A 22,754-nucleotide genomic window follows, 5' to 3' on the forward strand; every position below is an offset into this window, starting at 1 on the left:
TTAAGAATAATTTACTAACGAAATCCCCTCACATGATTGTATTTCCGCCCCCGCAAACGTTACTTCTCATTTTAAGGAAATCTTGTGATAAACGGGTAAGAAATTCAACAGTGGTCAACAAATAACATTTATTTAATTAATATTTATTTAATATCAAAGCAGTCTTATGCGGTACTTGTTTTTCGATTTTTTAATATACTAGCGATGAAAAATTCACCAGCTTTGTAGGAACTCCTCACTAGAGGTCCACTAGCAACATATAAGAATTTCAACTCGTTTCCTACATTTTCCCAATGTTGGTACTTCTCAGGTGTAACATACTCAACAACTAACAAATGCTTCTTAGTGGGTTGCATATACTGCCCTAGTGTAACACAGTCAACACCTGCTGTTTTTAAATCAACCATTGTCTGATGTACTTCGTCGTCTGTTTCACCAAGACCTAACATAATTGACGATTTTGTGATCAACTCGGGATTGAATTTTTTTACTGCTTCTAAAGTCGCTAGTGATTGCCTACATTGAATTTAAAATTATATTCTTATAAAAAAAACAAGTTTTCAGAATTTACCGATATTTTGCCCTTCTATCTCTTACAAAGGGGGTGAGAGCCTCAACAGTTTCAATATTATGAGCATACACGTCTAAACCAGACTCAACAATAGTTTTCACGGCATCCAGATCACCTCTAAAATCAGGTACCAAGCATTCCACTAGGATTTCATTTTTTCTAAAAAAAAAAGCAAATTGAAAAAACCCCATTTAATAATTTTTGATTTATCTACCGTTTCTTTATTTCTCTAACAGTCTCAGCAAAATGATTTGAACCTCCATCAGGCAAATCTAGAAATTAATTGTGTCAAAAAAGTTTTAAAATATTTTTTTATTCTACCATCGCGATCCACTGAGGTCAAAACAATATAATCTAAGCCCCATGAAGCAATTGCTTTGGCTGTGTTCACAGGTTCATTTGCATCTGGTGGGGGTGGCGCTTTTGAAGTTTTCACTGAACAAAATCTACATCCTCTAGTACATGTGTCACCTAATAACTAAAACATCATTTTAAACTCAAATTTAAAAAATACAATTAATGTTAGATACCATAATGGTTGCAGTTGCTGTCCCATGTTCACCCCCTCCCCAACACTCCCCAATGTTGGGGCAACGCGCTTCTTCACAAACAGTATGCAGATTAAGATTTCTCAATTGTTCCTTAAGTTCACTAAATTTCTTGCCTTTAGGTATTGATGTTTTTAACCAAGGGGGTAACCTCAATCTTGAACTTTCAGCTTTCGTCCGTTTCAATCTCCCATTATATTCTTTCCAGGCTTCAGAATTATCTTCCAGTACAGGTTTGGGGCTGTTGATGAACTCTTGAAGACTGGGGCCATTTATTATGCGTTCTCTTAAAGCCTCGAGGTGGGACTTGTGAGAAAACCTATAAATCTAACAAATCCAGTGAAGCTTTTGTGAGCCAATTGGAAATAAAAACTTACATTTTTGTTGACGTTAGAATTACTTAAAATGCGCCTAAAGCCAGACATTTTTCTGTGAAATATTTGGGGTTAAAAGGTCACAACATTGATCGCGATATTTCGTCACTTTCTTCTGAATTAAAGTTAACCTAATTCTGTAAACGGTAACGTACCCTAAATTCGCACAAAATAATTCTTTGCTTCGTTGATTAATCGCTACAATTTACCTCATTTTGATATTTTTATTAAACTATAAATAAAATAGGTTATGCTATTGACATGTTATGCAACCAATATTACAAAACAAACAGATCAATTAAAAATTATCTAATTTACTGACAAAATAAATCTGCGCCAGTTTGGTCTGCTTTGTTTTCCGCTTCTTCATGTGTCAATTTTTCTTCAGGTGATGGTTCTAAGGGTGTTCCATCTTCTCTCAATTTTCCCTCTTTAAAATCTTTAGCTATTTTTGGAGCATACACTACATTAAATAAATCCTCTGCTGTAAATTCTGACTGAATCACGTCCGGTGTTCTGTATGAAACGTACGGCTTTAACTATAAAATTTTCTTTGTTACAGTGTCTTGAACTCTTTTTTCTTACACTTACTTCAAAATCTTTCAAATCTGGTACAACCAATTCTGGAACCATCTCTGGTACTAGCACAAATTTATTCCCAACATAATAGCCAACGTCTCTTACGCCACGTTCTACAAAAAATAAATGAGTTGGAACAAGTTTTTGCCATAACAAAACATACTGTCAGGCGGTAGATCATAGTTAGGATCCTTCCTTTGCTCTTTAAATATTCTCGAACCCCGCTTGTTGAATATAGGAAACTTTCTAAAATTTCGTTTCCCATATCTGGCGCAAGATGTGGATATACCTCTTTTAATAAATAGATTTACAAAAGACATAATAATTTTTTTTGAAAATTTAGGTTAGGAATAAAATCAGACGTCAAACACCGACAGACACAGACAAGGATCGAAACAACGAAAAGAAGGATAAAAGAACCAAAATCCCGCTCAATTCAAAGCAAGTCCTAAATATTTTGTGCTAAGTGTTGTGATATGTTGCCTTGCCTTGAACAAATAATTAAAATACAATTAATTTTATTAAGTAATCATAAGTGGTTCGTTTTACCAAATGAATAATTTATAGATAAAATTTTCAAGGTGAAATGATTGGAGGACGTGAGCGACTCAGCGCCATCGCGGTAGATTTGTCAACTAAAGGAACATAAACTACGGTTCTTCGAATACGATTTTTTAGTCGCTTCATGGTTTGAGTAAGCTGTGGTGTTGCTGAATCATAGACACTGATTTTTTTCTTATAATTAATTTTATATTGTTTATATGAAGTTATAATTAGAAGAAGTAGAAATGGTTTTAGCCGAAAAGAACAGTGAAAATGCTCGGAACGGTCGTAGAAGTCGGGGGCCGAGTCCCAATGGTCACGTCCAAGACTCCACAAGCGAAGATGAAAGCTCAGGTCAGCACTATTTCTCTTTAAATCGTGACAACTCCTGTAAAATGTACTTCTACAATATGGATTGTATTAAATTAACCATTTAGTTGATAAAAAAGCATCTTTATTCAATATAAAAAATTGGCCATAACGATAGTCTCGCGTGTCTCAATCCTTGCCTTTGTAGTTCCAGTAGATAAGATACGGGTTGGGCGAGATTACCAAGCCATTTGTCCCGAACTCCAACCGGAATCACAAAGAAAACCAGAACTGTTAGCAGATAGAGCCTTACTAGTATGGTCGCCGACTGAAACCATCCCCGAGTCAAAATGTATGCTACCCTTAATTTTTGTGTTGTTTTTAATAAATGTGGAATTTTAGTGGAAGATTATATTATATTGGCCAAAGACAAATACGGTTATAACGGCGAACAAGCGCTAGGAATGCTATTTTGGCACAAACATGACTTAGAAAGGGCTGTATTAGACTTGGCCAACTTCACACCTTTTCCTGATGAATGGTCAGTCGAAGACAAAGTTCTCTTCGAACAGGCATTTCAATTTCACGGGAAAAGTTTTCACAGAATAAGGCAAATGGTAAAGATCACACATTTTCGTTTTCTCTGTGATTAATTCTCTCAAACAGTTGCCAGATAAAAGTATTGCCAGCCTAGTAAAATATTACTATAGTTGGAAAAAGACGAGATCGCGGACCAGTTTAATGGACAAACAAGCACGTAAGTTGAACACTCCGAAGGAGGAGGGTGGCGCTTCAGAAGCCGGCTCAGAGGGAGGATCAAACGAGGAATCTGATCATGACGAAAAGGTAAGAATAGTTTCTAATATGTTTGCGTGTTTATTGTATTTTGTTAGAATATTGTTATAGTTCTTTTGCATGGTTATTGAGTGGTTGGTTTGTGTTCTCAGCTATGATTTGTTCTGTAAAGTATGCCTTTATGGTTATAGCTGTTGTATGGCTCTAATAGTTATTCAACAGTTAACACAAATGATTGCATATCTCTCTGATGAGAGCTAAATAATTGGTTACAAATCAGTTATCTTCTGTCTCATTTAACTAGCGTTAATCTGAAATTGAAGAAGTACAAACAATTTGTGATTCAGAGACTTTTTAAAATAAATTACATCATTTAAAGCGATACAAACAGTATATTTGTAATTTGCCGTGCTTATTAGGAATTCTGGCTGTACAAGAAGCTTTTTTTGGGCTCAGAATAAATGGTATTAATAATAATGCACTTTCTCATACTCAATTACATCATAGATATGAGTAATTATAGTTTTGTAAACTTTGTTGTTGATGTGTAGCAAGTGGACATAACATGGTAACATTACAGGGAATTTTTAAATGAAATCAAATATGCTCGGGAATTATCAGAAATGTATTGCATTTTGCATTTTTATTGAAATGATTTTTCAATATTTAATGCACCATATTTGAAATTTTATAATATCGTGAGATAAATAATAATAACAAGTCAACATTGTATTAAATAAAATAAGCTTGTACTGTCGCGAGCAATAAATTTTGGTCGTCAATTCATTTCAAAATTTGGTTAGATTGTCACAAATTTAAAAAAATTCCCTGCTTGATTATGCCTACGTCAACAAAGTGACAAAAAATTGAGAAAAAAATGACAATTAATGTCATACAACATGATGATAGGTTATGGTATTTACTACTGTTTTACAATGGAGCATTTTCAATTGCGTCAAAGAATGACCTTGACGACCAAAATTTATTGCTCGCGACTGTACATTTGTACAAGTATGAATAATTGTATTGTTTAATTTCAATATACATAATTATATTTTCTTTAGTGATACAAATTACAGTACATATGTACTACGTTCCACATGTTAGAAATTTTATTACAACAAAGCAATGGAATGCGTTTGCATTTATCATCATTAAATTATGTGAGGCACCTAAACATTAATGAATAAGAATTCAATACCCACACGAGAGCTATTGATGCTTTTGGTTGATAGAGAGAGAGAAATAATAATTTTTGCAACTTCATTACTACGGGTAGGTAATTAAAAAAATAGGTTTTTTAAACAAGTCACATTTATTTATTAATTTACCTTAATCACTTATTTACAGTACACAATTTCTATGACCGGCGAAGATAAAAACACGCGACAATTTAGTTAGTTCATGGTGTTGCAGTTGACATAATGTAGACTCTACGTTGTTGAGATAAAAAGAACTTGTATTAGAATCAGCATTCCAATTATTGATGCAAGAAGTAGTTGTCGGGGCTTCAGTCAAGATGACTTCCTGCAGCGTCAACAGCTAAACCATGAACTGATTAAATTTTGAGAGAACATACTTTTGTTGTCATCCGTTACCGCTTAAATTTCTTAAAAAACATTATTTAAGTGGATTTGCTTCAACTGTAGTGCCTTTGTATTTAATCTGTGTTTGAAAAATCTGAATTAAGTTGATAAGTACTTCATTTATTGAAAGAATGATAAAAGTCGCCTTTGCTGGTTTGATGTGTGAATTTCTGATGTGAAAGATTAACGAGTGTGAAAATTGTGACGGTACCGTTGGATAAGATGCGTCTTGAAATTTATGTTGGTGTCGACTCGCCAGTTCTGTCATTTCGAATTGTTTATTTTAAATCGGCGACTGGGACACGCAGTATAAGCAACAAGTTTGCATACACGTGTGTAGCTGAGAATGGGAAAGTGCAGACGATACTGTGGTGGACCCGGGCGCTGTCGTAGATACTGTTCTAAGCTGTAGTAGGTGAATAAATGTTAAATCCCACGAGTGAATACCCAGCTGGGAAATGAATCAGTAAATGTAAAAAGAAAAATTCACAAGGACAGAAACGGCGGTTGGTTTTGCTGTAATGGATTATCTTGCAGAAATGGACTATACATCGTGGCATTCGTCGTAAAAGCGGTTCACCAAGTCGTACGGGTCAACCTCCCGACGAGAACGCTACTCAGGTAGTGAACCCTCCATAGATATTGCACGCCAATCAGCCTAGCAGTACAATCGCAAAATAACGACAGTTCATCCTCATATGTGACGGCTTACTGTATCATGCATACTACATTTCCGTTCCATCTCATAATAACATTCCGTATTGGTGGTCACGTATCTTGCCCTATTCCTGTTGAAATAGCGACAGGGTATTAATCACCACCACGTCGACTAACCCCGACTGTGTTGCTCCTTTAGCATGTGTTCTGCTGCAGTGTGCGTTGGCTAACCTTTTTTTTTATTCTCCATCCATTACATGCATACATACACGCATATAGTAAGAAAAGAATATTGTATCTGTATAGAGGCAGGGCGATCATTCAGTTGATCCCCGTCCGGTATCACACTGGGTGTTCGTTTATTTTTTACTCTTCTATTTATTAGTTTCTAATGGGATATGGTCGGTATGATTGTTGTATGTGTGCAGGGTGAGGGTGGCGCGTGCTCTAACTGCGGAGTCGCCTGTACCGTCACTCAAGTGACGTCCAAGGGGTCCCTCTGTAATTCCTGCTACCAGCACTGGAGGTACGTATCAATCCCCATTTAACTGTCCAGCTGTTTTGCACGAGCCGTGGGTTTCCTCGAGGTGTACACCATCCCTCTTAACTTGATGCATTCACTTGTGTCTATCTATTTGCTTGCATGGTAGAGCAATTTACGAATTTTCAAACGACAATAATAAAATATGGACAAGCTCATTTTGCATTGTTTGCTAGTCTAAAATATAAATCAGTTCAATTTCTAGAGCACTTGGAATACTTCTCCTGCACGACTTCAGCCTGCACTTCATGCAGACGAATTCGTAACGAGTCGGTGTATATTTGAAGGACTCGACATACATAAATGTGATTTTTAATTTGTTTTTGTGTACATTTTTGGCATAACGAATGATCGTTAATTAAACGTAACGTAATGATGGCTTTGACATAATTGTGCGAGCGATCCACGGCTCTCCTCTTCTTGTTTGGTGATGCGCAAAATAAGTGTGCATTTCCCCGATTGCCATTCCCTGTGTCGGTGTCGTTAATGGGTTAGGAAATGATCGTGTCGCGTCTGACTCGTGCCGACGATTTATGGTAAAGTGTCCATCCACATTGATTTTGCGCCCCATCGCCAAACGGACACTTGGTTGTGTTCAATAACAACAACATTGGTGTTTTGAGCATAGATGTGGTCCTTCCTCCCTGTCGCTTAACTAGTTGCCCTTAGCTGAAATGAGTGATGATCAGTTTGACCATAACGTGTAATATTGGCATGTACAGACGAACGGGATTGTTGCGGCCCACATCGGGGCCGACGGGTGGCAAGCGCGGGTCCCCGCTGGGCGGACGCCACAAGCGCAAGCCCCCTCGCGGCATGTACATCAACCACGACGATCTGGCTGCGATGGCGTCAGGCAGCGCGGGTGTGCTCATGCTTAAGGCGATGGATCGAGAATTAGATTCCCTCCAAAGACAAGTGAGTACTACTCCACACACATAAAAATAACACAACAACACGAACACGTCCCATGCTTTTGTGACCGAGTTATGCCTGCCCGGTATTGTATATTATTATTGCCTGCTTGCATTGCAAATGCCAGATTTCGTCTGTGGTTGATAGGGTAGAAGGCGCGGTGTATATCTTCTGCATGGTCGGTGTGGTTGGGCGAGGGTGTTGTAACGTTGCCAATCGACTGCTGCTTGCATGTGTACTTGTCGAGAGGGTTCACTATGAAGACTTATGAAACGCTCTTATTATTATTTGTCCATGTTTTATTATTATTCTTATTGTTATTATTATTATTTAAATAGTCGAACCACCGTATTTTTATGAACGGAAAAGATGTATTGACCATCTCTATCTTACCAAACATCCGATTTTTTAAACGCTTTCGTTTGTTTTTTCTCTCTGTGATGATGTGTATTTTTTGTATGACAGAATTTTATAATGTAAGTTACCTTTAAAGTTGTTACTGTAATATGGCACTGTGTAAAACTAGAAAGGAGACATGGTTGCAAGCCGAACGAGTCGAGCAAAAAAGAGCAAATTACAATAGTCATATTATTTATATAACTTGTTACTGAAATACTTTTTTTGGTTTCAGTTTCAGTGTGATGTTGAAGATGTGAAAAAATGTAGGAAGTATTTATCACTTAAAAAGAGTTTTCCTGATTTTTGGAAATTTCGAACTTAAACTGGATGAAAATTGGTTTCGATTTAGAAAGTCGCTATTTGGAAATGACTGAACATTCAGTATTTTGCAAAAATTGATACTTTCCAGTGTTTTACCCGTACAAACAAAACATATATATATTTTAAAGATTGAGAGGTTGGCTCTCAAAATATTAACGGTCGTAAATGTGACATTCTTATGATTCTTGTATATTTTTTTTATGTTTTTAAAATTTTAAGCGAACCAATTGTGGTCGCCAAATAATTTTATCGTTGTAAAGGAAGCACTTCCACGTAATACTACTTATCGTCTTTGTTTAGATTAAATTAAATTATTAGTTTGCTTTTACTTTTTTTTCCCGAATGTACTGATTCACGCTTACTTAACTTCGAAAATATTTATTTTGCTGAGATGATTCAAAAATTATCTTAGTCTTTGGAGAAAAATGTTTGTATTTTATTGGAAAATATCAAGTTTAAATATGAAAAAAAATATATTGTGGCTGTTTTTAATTAGGAAAGCGATAACGAGTGACGTTTAACTGACCACTTGTTGAGATTTGCAGCAGCAAAATTAATTCGTGAACGCTAAACTATGGTAACAATTTTATGGTGAAAGTCCCCCGGACTTCGTGTTTGAATTGGTTTAAAATAGAATTACAAAATATTTAATGTTACAAGTCGTGATAATTTTCTCGCGTACATGTGTTTTTAAATTTTATCATTACTTCTTTCTTGAAAGTTTGTTGGCACCAAAACGAAATGGTATTTTTAAGCTGATAAATTACGAAGTTGATTCACTTGAAGTTATGAATCAAACAAGTGTTGCAAGGCTATTAACTATGTTTTATCCGCGACCGCGAGTTGGACACACTTCCGTCGACTTGACGATGTACCATCTATTTTCGCAGAAACTGTGTTTTTCATCACTAAACAGGCCTACCATATCTGAAAAACAATTGACTCGGATTTATCGGGGTCGTAGAACTCCAAACGAAATAGTTGTCTCGTTTCCAATAGATTTTCTATTTTTTAAATATTCCACAGCCGCGCTTTGAGGAGGTGATAATGGATTGAGAATTTTGTTGCAGATCCAACAGAACAAGCAGAATATAAGTTCCTTAAAGCGTAAGCACTCAGACTCCATAGAAGATCTCCGTCCAAACAATGACAATTCGTCTCGTATAAACGCACGCTGGACGAACGAGGAGCTCCTCCTGGCCGTCCAGGGCGTCCGTAAGTACGGCAAAGACTTTAAAAGCATCGCCGAAGTTTTGGGTAATAAAACTGAACACCACGTGCGCACGTTTTTCGTTAACTATCGCAAAAGATATAATTTAGACAACGTTCTAAAAGACTGGGAAAAAGACAACGGACCATTACCGGAAGATAACGGCGACGTTAAAGTCGAACTGGACGATTCAAACACCGACAATGATGTAATTTGTATATCGCCGACTCCGAGTAATAAGAAAGAAATGAAAAATGGGAAAGTAGCCCAAGTTAGCAAATGATAATTTTGTGTTTTAATTTGTTGGATGAGTTGATTGATGTATTATTTTTTTTTATAATTTTTTAGATTTTCTTATCAATGTGTACATTGTATTTTCGTTGAATAAAATTCAATATCCAACAGACAAACAATCATTGTAAATATAATATAGAGTTAGGAATCGTGTTCTTATGAATGAATGTGTATTATTTTGCATTTTAAACAAATTATATTTTATACAATTAGGTAGATAATTCAACACGTTTAAATCATTGAGACACAGTAATGATTGCCATTAGAAATAGTAGGTTATACACAATAAAAAGTTAATACAGTTAAAATGTTACAATTATAATATCGAAAGTAATAAGACTCTTACTATTTAAGCTGTATAAAATTAAGGCGTGTAAAGATTGAAGACTACAGGAGAAATGAGTGTACGGAATGAAACACGTGGTAGGTTAAGACGTATCATAGCGATTTGGAGGATAGCCAGTTGTACATTTTATAAATAATACATTATTTATATAATTGAAAAAATAGTGTGGTGTAGATATCATGATACATTAATTTTATCAATGATACTTTCGCTACGGAGATTTGAAAATGTCCAAAGAACTGCTTGTTTGAGTACGTTTTGATTGACAGGTACATATAAATTTTTTTTCTCTTCATTGTTTTTTAGCTTAGCTTGAGATGTAAATAACTTTTGTACCCAATTAACATGCAATAATTAATGCATACGGTTTTTATAGGAAGATAAAAATGTGTAATATATAAATTTATGATCGAAAAAGATTAGTTGTTCCTCGCATGATTATAATAGAAACTGTTGATAGACTTGGAGAGGATTTTTCATTTTGTACCGTTGAGAAGATTTTTTTGTACTGTCCAATCTCGTGTACAGGGTGTTTGGAGTATAAGGTAACAAACTTCTCCAGTGTAAAGAAATAGACAAAATAAAACATTTTTTAATGTGTGTTATACTCTCCCCACAACAATTATCGCATACCATATGTTATACATGTAAAATTTGAACTTTAACTTAATTTTTTTTCTGTGTTATCCTTCCGAGAATGTATTGTATAAAATACATATTGCACAAAATTTAGTCTATTTGTACCAAATGTTTGCAGACCGTTTGCTATATATTTAAGAAACAAAGTGATGCGATAATTGTTGTGCGGTGTGTACTTTTTTAGTCATCATTTTTTCAATTTTAAGAACCACTGTTATAAAAATTATAAAGGCCGCAAGCTAAGGCATTTTCCTTTACAAACCTATATTTATAATTACGTGTTTACAGATACGAACAGTGGTTCTCAAACAGTGGAAACAGAGTTTAGTTCAGCGTAATAAAAAAAGCAAATTGAAAAAAATGTGACTAAGAAAAGTTGTTCATTTAACCTAGCTGTGCATCTCAGGAAAGTTTGTTACCTTAAACACCAAACACCCTGTATGTAGGGTAGTAAGCGAAAGAAAGATGAATTTAATTTATGATTATTTATTTCGATAAACCTTAACGTTTTCGTACATTATCCTATATTTATATGCCAATTGTAAAGTATCTATAATAATTTTATTTCCCATTGTCTTATTGTTTTGCACGTACCTAATTCATCATATTAAGTAATGTCATTAGGATAGACTTATTGTATTAATGATAATAAAGATTTATTCCATACGTTGCCTTTAGTGCAAACCTTCAACAAAACCAGGTTTAAACAAATGATTTAATTGGTACTTAACCTACGAAATTTGTTTATGATTGTTAAAAATAATTCGGTGCTGATCTAATAATAATCTATCTGCATCGCAACACTCTTCTAAACGTAGAGGGATATGGAGGGAGCACTCTTCAAAAAAGTGGTTACGACCGCGCTTTTCTGTAGACCTAATAAAAGGTCTCCAGATGAGCCGAGCGAAACCGAAGTTAACGCAGATATTTCATCTTTCCAGTGGCGTCCCTTTAACTTTTTTTCTGGGGACAATTTTTGTAGGAAGACGACCGTAAATATTTAGTTCAAATTAAAAACAGATCAGAGTTATACAACTGAAAAAATGCAAAGACAATTCACCAACCGGTTCACGTGTAAAAAACCAAATCCTAGTAAAATGACGGAACACCGACGCCTATGAAGCATCTGATGCCCAAAAACCATAGACGTCTACTATATCCTCTAGACATTGCATAGCCTACATTGAGGTGTGACCACTACGTATCGAAGGCGCCATATTGGTAAGGGCAAAAATGTGCATATTGTGTTGCATATATCTACATAAGAATAACACAAACAATAACAAACTGACATTTCTTTCAGGTCGCCACATTTTATAGGTTCGGAATCTCAGTTTACTGTTCAGAAAATAGTCCCATACAAACTATACAATCATACCAAAATGACAAGAACTTGTTAGGTAAAAAGTTGCAGAATAAAACATAAGTAACAAGAAGGCATTATATTCCACTGGTAAGTACCTAATCATAAAAATTTACCAGACACTTACATTAGGAAACAGTAATAAAGTTGTCTATAAAACATTTCAGATTGCCCTTTTCTAACAAGAGCTTATTAGAAAAATGGATTGCAACAACTGGTGAACAAAACATAAAAATTAGCAAGTTTGCAAGAGTTTGCTCAAAACATTCAACATCTGGAATCTGTACAAACAACAATTAGGAGTGTAAGGAAATAGTAATAAAGTTGTCTATAAAACATTTCAGATTGCCCTTTTCTAACAAGAGCTTATTAGAAAAATGGATTGCAACAATTGGTGAACAAAACATAAAAATTAGCAAGTTTGCAACAGTTTGCTCAAAACATTTTCATGAAAGTTGTTTTGATAAAACAGGGCAGACGACGAGCCTATACCAAGACGCCTACCCAACGCTTTTTTTTAGGTGGTATTGCAAATGAAGAAATTATTGAACTTTTTAAATATGGAAGAAGGTATAGGACTTTATTTTTGTTCCAATTGCAGTACATGTAATATTCATAGAACATGCCATTCCGTTATGTATTAGTTTATTATACGTTGTGTATGTTAATGTTTAATGAATTGTTTTTTCTACATATTTATTTTAGATTGATATTGAATACAGAATATACTTATTTTGTTATGTAATGTGTATTTTTTTATATATTTCTAATACCTAAAACGGGCATAATAGTGACATACGTAACCATTATATATTTATAAGAAATTGGCGAAAATCATTTCTAAGGATCATCAATTTTTAAATGTAATTTGGTGGTGCGTATATAGACCACCAACATTACATTTGCCCTTACAAAGATGGCGGATTTTGGCTACAGAAATTTTACCCCTTCCACCACCAATGCAACGTCTAGAGGATATAGTAGACGTCTATGCCAAAAACCCTCGTCACGAAATTTCACGAAGTACTGGCGGTCATTTTAAAAGGCGTCATAAAAGGTCTCCGCACAGGTCTCGCGACGTGCCGCTTCCTTTACATTGCCAGCATAGGCAGTGCTCCCTCCATATCCCTCTACGCTTCTAAAGCATTAATTTTGGTCAAAATCATAACTATTACAAAACTACTCATCTTACCATTAGGGTACTGTTACGTTTTAAAAAATTCCTGATCACACCAAATTGAATAGTCCGCGCAAACCCAAGCATTTCCACCGACAACTCTTTGCGGAAAGCGCTCGCGCGTTCGAAAGGAAAATTTTTTGCCGGAAGAACGAGGTACGCGAGTTTCGTCTAGCAAGCCGTGAGTAAAGAGGGTGAAGGTTGGTGCGGCCAAATAGGGGTGACGTTTCCAGAGCAGTCACAGTCAAGTAGGAACCACCCCGCTCGTCACAGACGGATTTAAAAGACCGCGACGCCAGGAGGTTCCCTTGTGGGACGAATCGCTTGCTGCGGATAAAAATCACTCTCCCCTTTCGGCCTGGTCGGCAATAAACGATCGGTGGCAGCTCCACCCCTGCGACGAATCTCCACCAGGTCGCCCAGAAGTCTCTCGACTAACTAACTACGTGGTCCTCTGGCCGTTTCAAGCCCTACATCATCGTCTGAGCCGGACCCGTACGAGGGAGGTTTCTCAGTCGAAAGGACGTACTCGAGAGCAACCCCGTCCTGTCGTCCTCGCCGCCTCCAGAGGGACAGCATCCGCCAATAGAGAACCAACCATTTTTTTTTCCTGTCTTATCTCGGCGAGGTCTCGGCCCGCGATAAGACTGATCAACGAAGTACTTATACCATCTTTTGACTTTTTTTTATTGTTTGTTCAAGATTGGATTACTTTTATTTTGAAAACTTTACCATTACTATTACTTAATATTTTCAATTGTTATTGTATTTTCAATTTTTGTAGTCAAAATTTTTTTTTTATTGTTAATAATTTTTTATTTTTGTAAATTTTGTATGTTTTAAGTTCATTATAGCGAGGTCTGGGGTAAGATTGGTATCATTCACCCTCTCCTTCTGTTTGCGTTCCAGCGGCGCCGTCTTCGGTCTAATTCCTGGTCACGACGCTAACACCGAAATCGTTATTTTATTCGGCCATAGGGCCGGATAGAAAAAATATAACGTAATAAAAGCAAAGATCTCCTAGACGTTATATTGTGTACAAATTTATTTACACAATAAAAGTACATTTATTTAAAATTATAATCTGAACGTAGCTCACAGGAGGTGTGCTCCTATTCATCTTTTGATTCGGGAATGTCCTCTTCATCTTCTGTTTCGGAAATGTCCTATTCATCGTCTGTTTCGGAAATGTCCTCTTCATCTATTGATTCGGTAATGTAAGTTCTTGCACATTTCGACGAAAGTTCTTCATAGGTCCCACCTTGTAGCAGTCCGACTATTACAACAGTCATGTTATCACAACCTTTTGATGTGCAACTACCTTTGGGGGTCAAGCATTTCATCATCAGACTTTCACAAATCTCCTCGGGTTGTACCCCGGAGGCGATGCGCTCTCTGACATACACGACCACTTCTTTGTTGCTCATGACTTCCCAAATGCCGTCGCACGCGATCACCACGAATTCCAATTCGGGGGTTACCTCATATACTTGTACTTCTGGATAGGCTGCAACAATTTATTGCGTTAATAACAATAAAATAGCGTGTTGAAAAGGCCATAAAACTTTCATAAAAATTGTTACAGCCGTACGAGTCATGATTACATCGAGAACACTTCGATTATGTACGAAAAATAAATATTTCATTATAAACAACCTCGACTATTTTAGTTTGTTAATTAGGCACAGGTAACCTCATTACTTGGACCAGACCGGCGCCAGAAATACTGGGATAACCGATCACAATTTTTAATTTCAACTTGATTTAAAAAATTTGCAAATAAAAAAAATTAAGAGAAACCCGCCAAGGATACTTGTACGGTATCGGTGTGGTCTTACATTTTTTCATTTAATACGCTTATAGGTATTTAGAAATTCATTTGCAAAACGGTCCGTAGTATTAACATTGCTATAATCTGTTTCAAAATCAAAAATCCACCACCTGTTGAATTATGTTTGCAGAAAAAAAGAAATCCCTAGAAAGTTTAATTTTTTTTGGGTTGGCTCAACCTCGCGCCAAAATTTGACATTGAACGTTAAGTTTATTTTTGTACTCATAGCCTTGAAAGCAACGCTTCCAACATCCAACGCTCGCTCCGAAACGAGTGCTTCCCGGTCGACTCGAATGTAAAAATTGCAAAAAACACTGGCCCTTTGAGGCATTCAAAAAAAAAATCTGTCTTGATAATAATAAAATTTAGTTCATAAAATACAACTTCCCTGGGTTTTCCTCCATTAAAAAATTACGGAAAGATTTATAATCGTTGAAAATTGTTCCTACAAAATTCACAAATTATTGCAAAAATTGAAATATCAAGTGAAGCAATTGTTTCCAATAACCAAAGATCACTGCCTACTTGGTTTTATGTTCGTTTATGTTTAATGTATTAAAACAAAAAAATTTAATTTAATTTTCGTACAAAAAATATTGTACGAACCACTTGCGTGAAGACATCTTCCGTTCATTCGCGCATTAATTAAAGGCACTCGCTCCTTCGTCGCTCGTGCTTTAAAAAATGCGCTCATGCGGGAACATCGTCTTCCCGCACTTGGTTCGTAAATAACTATTACGAAACACAAAATAATGAGTATGTACAAAAAGGTTTTAGCTACCATATCATACTTTTTGAGTGAAATAATAAAACGAGAATAAAAAACACGATGAACTACGACCAAAACGACTGTCCAACAGTTTTCTCTCATAACCCCACTTTTTTCTGACACTTGCAGACACACTAAAAACAAAAGTCGGCGACGTTGTCGGTTGTATTTTTGAGGTAGAATGCACTGTTGGTGGATTTTTGATTTTGAAACAGATTATAATGTGTTTTTTTTGTGATGTCGGTCGATCACAGTACGCTTGATGTCAACGTTCGGTACGTAGCAGAGTGGATTCAGAATTCAGATTTTGATCAGATTTATTAAACTTGTCCGATAACTAACGTGAATGTACGATTAGCAAGAGCAGAACCTGGCAACTGTATCCTAAATATAGTCTTTGCCAAAGCCAAATAACCACCAACACTGCATTCTACCCAAAAAAATCAACCGGCAACGTTGTACACTTAGATTTGATTGGTCTAGCATCCTAGTAATATCAAAATTGCCATTATACACTTAGTGTAATTTTGTTTTCACCAACATAATTCAACAGGTGGTGGTTATTTGGGTTTGGCACGGCCTATAGATTAAAAGAGTTCAACTAAAATTCTTTCAAGGTGATAAACACAATTTAAAATGCTTTTAGCAGCAGCTCGTAGTGAATGAGTTACGGGAGTCATTCATATTCCTAATGGAACGAATTGTAGTTTAAGGTAATGGCAAACCTTGCAATTTATTCTAAATGAGCTATTGTGTGAGCAGTTAGCGGTTTTAAATTTGGCACATTTCAACTAAACAGCATTATGCATCTGTCACAATAGTGTTCATGGTAATGTTAATGTTAGTGTTAGCCAGAATGTTAATTTTCAGAACATTGGTGAAACGTTCAACTGTTCACAATAATGGTGATGGTGATGTTAATGTTAGAAACGATGTTAAGAGATCCAGAAAATGTCTGGTTCTTTAACATCTTCGTTAACATCTACCAATCACCATCGAGAATTTCAGGCACGCGCAAGCGCAGTGACAGTTCACACCACGTTGACAGCTGTAAGAGTAACACTCCGTTAACATTATTGTGAACACTGGACTACTAACATCACCATTGCCATCTCCACTAACATTATAACATTACCACTAACATTAACACTATTGTGACAGACCCATAAGGATAAACATATTCAAAAATAAGAATGGAATAATTGTAGTAGGTTGTCAACCGGTCTTAGTAGTGCTGTAATTTTAGGAAATGTAGTACAAAAGTGGAGGACAAGTATTTATAAAGAAAATAGTAAATAAAAGTCAGAATATGTATTGTCATACGAGTTGGTCCATTGTCGAACTAGGGGGTTTACAGCACGACGAGCGTGCTGTAAAGAAATGAATTCAACACGTTTTGTGAATCCTATTTTTTCTACCGGGTGATCAAAAAGGACTGTTTAATTTGGCAATACAATTACGAAATTTTTTTAATTCGGTTATTTATAACACTGCAACCGGATATGTTTTGTTGGTTTATTTGACAAATATCTGATGTAGGTATAGCATTAACAACGACAAGCCATCAACAACCGAAAGTTACTCCTGTTATACGATTCAGTGTTACCAACTTAAACAGTCCTTTTTGATCACCCCGTATTTCGGCTTCATTAATTTCATTTTTTAGAATATAAAATAATTATCTAGTGACTTTTATTTTAATGGCATTGGGTTGGTATTGATGAAGCAATGTCATTTCATTGTAAATTAAATTTCAAATTGTTTCCCAAATTTTGTTGCAATAATAATCTACTTTTTTTAATTATTATTAAAGTTTATTATTAAATGAACTACGGGGTGATCAAGAAGGACTGTTTAAGTTGGTAATGCTGAATTTTATTTTTAAATACGGGGTGATCAAGAAGGACTATTTAAGTTGGTAATGCTGAATTTTATTTTTAAATGGTACAACTGGACTAACTTGCGGTTGTTGACGGCTTCACACTGACAGCCGCATCAGTGACAAGTCAAATTTGACATTTCAAATTATGTAAATTAAACATGCTGGTGAATCGTTCGAGAGAAGAGGTAATTTATGTTTAGAGCAAAATGGGGAGCACTTCGAGAATTTCCTTTATTTAATTTTTAGATTATTATTCCGAATTCCAACTTTGATTTCTTTTTGCCGTTAATTTTTACTCTCATAACCTACCATTTTGTCGTTATTAATGCTACGTCAGATATCTGTCAAATAAACCCACAAAACATATCCGGTTGCAGTGTTGTAAATCGGTGCACCCGAACTGCGGTCAGCGGTCAGAATCAGAAGCCCAATAATCCGACACCTGAATTGCCTTCAAAGAATTTTAACTTATACCTTTTCGTCTCTAATCTTATCCCGAACTGCGGTCAAGAAAATTTAACTTATCAGGGACTCACGAACTTTTTGGGACCGAGTTGGCTATGACCATCTAGTGTTTTTGTTGGCAGTATTTCGGTGATAACTAAGTTCCCTAAAGGAAATTATAGTATTTAACATTACACTGTGCCCATTTTATCGGTTCCCGCCTTAAAACCACAAAATAGGCAACACAATTTACTTTTCGGAGATGCAATGTTTCACTTTGGCTAACTATGTTTCTTATTTAAAAAAAATAAATAATTTCCACCAAGATATCTGGTCTGTCCTTTTTAAATTGGAAGTAGCATCGTTTAATGGAAATTTGAGTAGCATCGTTTAATGGAAATTTGTTGTCGTAATAATAGTTATTTACATAATTAGTGGGATAATAGTATAGTAAAGAACGAGTTTTATAAGGGTTGATTTGGCGCACGAGTTCCAGGTGTAGAAAACGACCCGTAGGGGAGTTTTGTATGGAACGAGTGCGCCAATGCCCTTATAAAACAAGTTTTGTATGTTATTTTTTAGAATTTGCACCCTTGTTTTAATTTTTAAATAAAAAAATTAAATTTTCAAATTCTAGGGAATTTTGTATTAATTGGTAATTCAAGGTAACGGATGCAACTACATCTGCAACATATGTTAAAAAGTAGAGTTTGAACATTAATATTCAAAGTTTTTTGGTGTAAATGACAATAATACACTGAAATATTGATAAAAAATTTCTTAGAGATCTATTAAACTACGAGTGCTTTAAGAGGTATCCCTAAACGACTCCAAATTGAATACAATAATAGACTTATTAAAGACGCAGATTCTAAAAAAGCAATATTATAGGACTCGAGTGTGAAGATTGCAGATGACGAGGGCGTTAGCCCGAGTTACGAGTTTCCTGTAATATGCTTTAGCCCACGTGTTATGTACAACATTTTATCTACGGCTGCGAATTATTAATTTAAAAAATCAATTTTTGGCAAAAATGTCAAATTTGACATTTACAAAAATATATTTTGATAATTGTTAAATGTCAGTTTCAATCGTTTTAATTCAAAATCAAAGGAACAAGATTGAAACAATTTGCTCAATACCAGAACAACCAACTAACTCTGTTTGTAAACAACGCGTTGTTTTTAATTTTTCATAATTGAGAGCCGGGTCGTTTACGTCTTATCGCGACTCTCGGAAGTGAAGTGACTTCGAAAAATGTACATTGGGGTTACCCCGACGTCAAGTGAGAAAAGTATAGTTCTCCCAGAGCTGCAGCGATTTTATGGCAGGGTACCATTGTATAAACGTTAACAACACCGACAATAGGTTTAAATCGCAAGTACAACCCCTAATCGTAAATTCGTCCAAGTACTGCCCTGTAAATTGATAGGTATAGAACGAAAATGATGTTTGACAGGGGTCAGTTTATGTCGCTTATCGGCATCTCAACAGGCGTAATAATTACTATTGCCCTGCCATAAAATCGCTGCAGCTCTGGGAGAACTATACCACCAGAACCTGGAATGAAAACGTGTGTAATCCTGTTTCGAGGACGACCTGGAGTGCAGGAGATGAGCGTCTCTGGAGGTGTCACTGCAGTTTGAGTCGTTTTTCCAGTATGGCGTGTATTACAAAGTGGTCTCTTGTGCGAGCAACCCAAAAGAGAATAGTAGACGATATCATTAAAAGTGGAAGTGAGTCTTTTTGTGTCAAGCCCAAAGATTGAAGACCGAAATGAAGTCGATGACGGCAACTGGGTGAACAAAATGCAAGAACTGTGTTATGTATTTACAATAAGTACCTAGCTTTTCTTTTGTATTTTCAATACATTTTGTCTGTTTGCTTCTAAATAAAAATGCGTTACGTAATGAAATCAGTGCGGTAATGAACTACATTACGCAACTCAAATGACAATAAATGAATGTGGTTATAAGGTCTTATCCAAGCAGCCGTAGATAAAATTATTTTTCGGCCTCCCAATCTGGGTGATTCATCTTTTACGGCCGGTGGCACAATGGCCCTTAAGAATTGAGAAAAATTTATAAAGTTTACACAGTTGATTTGTCGAAAAATTTATTTTCGACCGGTATAATTTATTTCAAAAATAGTATATTAAAGTATAAGTGGATAAAAAGTCTTTAAAATACGCGCGATTTTTCGGGCACGACGGCGCAGCCGGAGTGTTCGAAATAGAGCAAGTGTTTTAAAGACCAGTTATCCACGAATACTTTACGCTATTTTTTTTTATTGGTACACTTTGAAATCATAAATATTACAAAAAATGGAAATAAGAACGTGATTACATTAGTGATGAGACATGAATATACCTTTCGTTGTCATGGAAAATGAAAAAACCAAAATTAATTTCCAATCTGTCACTTAATCTCAACTATATTATTCACATTCATTTATAGCTATTAAGACAACAAGTGTTTTATAGACGATTTAAAAATCGAGGTCGTAGTTTAAATCAGAGCGACCGCAGGGAGCGCGGATTTAATAGATCGAGATTTTTAAACTATAAAACACGCGTTGTCTTCAAGATTTTTCTAACACTAACATCTTATCAGAAATTTTAATAAATGCAGAAATTATTCGAGGCGCGTCACAATACACAAAATGCGGAGGTTGTCGTGGGTACTATGGTAATATGTAATATCAACAAATTTGGAAAAAAACAATTTTCATCGTTGAAATGTGCCAAAACGTTCCAGAAGAAATAAGAAAAAACGGGCAATTTGTTACCAATGAAGTCTAAAAATGCATACGAAAAGGTGTATGTTTCGTTTCAAGGCCGGAACAATAAAAAAAGCATCACGGAGGTAACGGAAGATGTCATTTTGGCTTTTCTTGATATGGGGTAAGTGTGTAGAACTTCATTAAAAGTTAATTCACACTACGGCAAGAATCATTTGAAGAAAATGTAAAGATTGCCAGTTTTCGATGGCCGGGCACTTGCATTGGATGAAACAGCAGAAGTTAAAGAAGAAGATGTTAGGAACAAGAGCACGAAGCTAATGTGGCAGTTCCAATTCAATAATTGTACTTTTACTACTTTTTAATAATTATCACTTTTGTGATAATTACTGTAAAAATGATGAATAAAATGTTACTTGAATGATATGTGTGAGCGTATTTTATGACTCTATAAAGGCGAATTTACACGTGTCAAGTAGCTAAAGCAAGTTACTAAATCAAGTAACTAAAATTTAGTCGTTTGTATTTAGTGAGCGTCTACACGTCGTTAGTCCGTTTGTGTTTAGTGAGCGTCTACACGTAGTATTCTTCATATTTTGGTTGTGAGATAGTGTTCATTTAAACATGGACGCAAGAAAAGTTGTCCGGGCAGCAATGCAGAATTGTATAGTGGATATACATGTCCCAGAGTTGCGAAGAAGCTCCATAACTTGTTTGTTATTAAAGATATAGTTTGTCTCAATTCTAAATTTCCACCACCTGTTGAATTATGTTGGCAAAATAAAAATATTTCTAAATTGGAAATTCTTATAACCAAAGTTGGCAATATAATTATTTTATGAACATGATTCGAAAACATTAAATTTAGTTCATAAGTTTATTTTGCTTTTAGAATTTGATTTTCTACCTACTTACTTTCTGCATTTTAAAAACAGGTTTTCGTTCTTTTCCTTTATTCTAAAATTTTGAGTTGTAAAAACGGAAATTGACAGATAACCTAACAAATACAATCTGACGCATTTTTCACCAAACAGTGTTGCCGGTTGTATGTCCAACGTAGAATGCAGTGTTGGTGGAAATTTAGAATTGAGACAGACTTTATCAACTTTTACTTTTTTCTAGATGATAGCTACGCTTCTTCTGCATATTCGGAATATATTGCGGTATATATACAGGTGTCCCAATATGATAAAAACACTAAAGTTAGGTTTTTTAAAATGGAACCTACCCTACACGGCACAAACTAAAACGTAGGTTTTTGTGAACTTGACTAAACTATCTGTCTAGACGTGCAGGTGTCCATTCGGCCTTTCCGGTGGTCGAAAACGGTGGTGGGGGAGGCTACTTGCTCAAGTAAATAGAAATCGTTTCTATCCACTTCACTAAACAGTTTGCTAAATCAAGTACTTGCGCAAGTACTAAATCAAGTGGTTTACACCATACAAGTAACTAAATTTAGTTACTTGATTTAGTAACTTGCTTTAGCTACTTGACACGTGTAAATTCGCCTTAAGATACGTTGCTGTTGACGACGTGTCTTATGAAACAGTATAAGATATTAGTGTTAGAAAAAAAGATTATGGTCCATATTCACCAACGCCAGTTAAAGTTAACTGTAGGTTAAAATATACGAAAATATTGTTGTAACAATAGGTAACTAAGGTAACGAAACATTTTAACCTACAGTTAACGTTAACTGGCGTTGGTGAATACGGCTGTAAGATTGTTGAATATTTGATTAAAGCTTTTGAAACGTTTGTTAGTAGTATTTTATTTGACGTTACAAGGTACTCCTGTCAGATCAATCATTAATAAGTTAATATTTAGACTTCACGTTTCTCCGGTCCTCTCGGATTGTTGATGATGCCATTAGTGGAGTAACGATAGACAAAAATACGGCGTTATTTCGGAACCGGTAGCAA

General features: G+C 35.5%; 4 protein-coding genes across 9 annotated transcripts in view; 1 reads left to right on the plus strand and 3 right to left on the minus strand.

The window, feature by feature from the left end:
* Positions 1-113: 113 nt before the first annotated feature.
* On the minus strand, positions 114-1,789 carry Las (lipoyl synthase, mitochondrial). The gene is made up of 7 exons (XM_069051643.1): positions 1,703-1,789; positions 1,497-1,649; positions 1,102-1,446; positions 893-1,049; positions 786-843; positions 572-730; positions 114-516 (listed from the first exon to the last, which is right to left on the minus strand). The coding sequence occupies exons 2-7, from the start codon at positions 1,542-1,544 to the stop codon at positions 165-167; spliced, it is 1,119 nt and encodes a 372-aa protein (XP_068907744.1). The 5' UTR covers positions 1,545-1,649; positions 1,703-1,789; the 3' UTR covers positions 114-164.
* Positions 1,698-2,477, minus strand: mRpL41 (mitochondrial ribosomal protein L41). The gene is made up of 3 exons (XM_069051648.1): positions 2,236-2,477; positions 2,085-2,185; positions 1,698-2,032 (listed from the first exon to the last, which is right to left on the minus strand). Exons 1-3 carry the CDS (start codon positions 2,390-2,392, stop codon positions 1,808-1,810), a joined length of 483 nt encoding a protein of 160 aa, XP_068907749.1. The 5' UTR covers positions 2,393-2,477; the 3' UTR covers positions 1,698-1,807.
* Positions 2,478-2,728: 251 nt separating this feature from the next.
* LOC138133699 (REST corepressor 1-like) lies at positions 2,729-11,293 on the plus strand. Of its 3 annotated transcripts, XM_069051642.1 has the most exons (9): positions 2,729-2,969; positions 3,133-3,276; positions 3,327-3,541; positions 3,591-3,770; positions 5,843-5,926; positions 6,391-6,488; positions 7,226-7,421; positions 8,050-8,080; positions 9,209-9,397. In XM_069051642.1, exons 1-9 carry the CDS (start codon positions 2,861-2,863, stop codon positions 9,247-9,249), a joined length of 1,098 nt encoding a protein of 365 aa, XP_068907743.1. In that variant the 5' UTR covers positions 2,729-2,860; the 3' UTR covers positions 9,250-9,397. The 3 variants fall into 3 exon arrangements, with proteins under 3 accessions (XP_068907743.1, XP_068907741.1, XP_068907742.1); XM_069051640.1 differs by lacking the exon at positions 8,050-8,080 and having other exon boundaries at positions 2,730-2,969; positions 9,209-11,293; XM_069051641.1 differs by lacking the exons at positions 5,843-5,926; positions 8,050-8,080 and having other exon boundaries at positions 2,730-2,969; positions 9,209-11,293.
* Positions 11,294-14,183: 2,890 nt separating this feature from the next.
* The window catches only part of LOC138133701 (probable protein phosphatase 2C T23F11.1), a 38,390-nt gene continuing 29,819 nt past the window's right edge, over positions 14,184-22,754 (minus strand). For 3 of the 4 annotated variants that reach the window (XM_069051647.1, XM_069051644.1, XM_069051645.1), the window contains one exon: positions 14,184-14,674. In XM_069051647.1, coding sequence (XP_068907748.1) covers positions 14,334-14,674 — 341 coding nt within the window. In that variant the 3' untranslated portion in view covers positions 14,184-14,333. The remainder of the gene's footprint in view (positions 14,675-22,754) is intronic. The other variant, XM_069051646.1, reaches the window with a different exon arrangement.

This window comes from Tenebrio molitor, chromosome 6 (genome assembly GCF_963966145.1).
Source record: "Tenebrio molitor chromosome 6, icTenMoli1.1, whole genome shotgun sequence".
Lineage (NCBI taxonomy): Eukaryota > Metazoa > Arthropoda > Insecta > Coleoptera > Tenebrionidae > Tenebrio > Tenebrio molitor.

Bases quoted from the DNA above. Each gene is read 5' to 3' on its own strand.
- Las (XM_069051643.1), bottom strand. From the start codon at position 1,544: ATGTCTGGCTTTAGGCGCATTTTAAGTAATTCTAACGTCAACAAAAAT. The intron at 1,050-1,101 runs GTATCTAACATT...ATGATGTTTTAG, and splicing joins CAGCAACTGCAACCATTATG to TTATTAGGTGACACATGTAC. The intron at 731-785 runs GTAGATAAATCA...TTTTTTTTTTAG, and splicing joins GTTAGAGAAATAAAGAAACG to AAAAAATGAAATCCTAGTGG.
- mRpL41 (XM_069051648.1), bottom strand. From the start codon at position 2,392: ATGTCTTTTGTAAATCTATTTATTAAAAGAGGTATATCCACATCTTGC. The intron at 2,186-2,235 runs GTATGTTTTGTT...TATTTTTTGTAG, and splicing joins CTATGATCTACCGCCTGACA to AACGTGGCGTAAGAGACGTT. The intron at 2,033-2,084 runs GTAAGTGTAAGA...AAAATTTTATAG, and splicing joins CAGATTTGAAAGATTTTGAA to TTAAAGCCGTACGTTTCATA.
- LOC138133699 (XM_069051640.1), top strand. From the start codon at position 2,861: ATGGTTTTAGCCGAAAAGAACAGTGAAAATGCTCGGAACGGTCGTAGA. The intron at 2,970-3,132 runs GTCAGCACTATT...TTGCCTTTGTAG, and splicing joins AAGCGAAGATGAAAGCTCAG to TTCCAGTAGATAAGATACGG. The intron at 3,771-5,842 runs GTAAGAATAGTT...ATTATCTTGCAG, and splicing joins AATCTGATCATGACGAAAAG to AAATGGACTATACATCGTGG.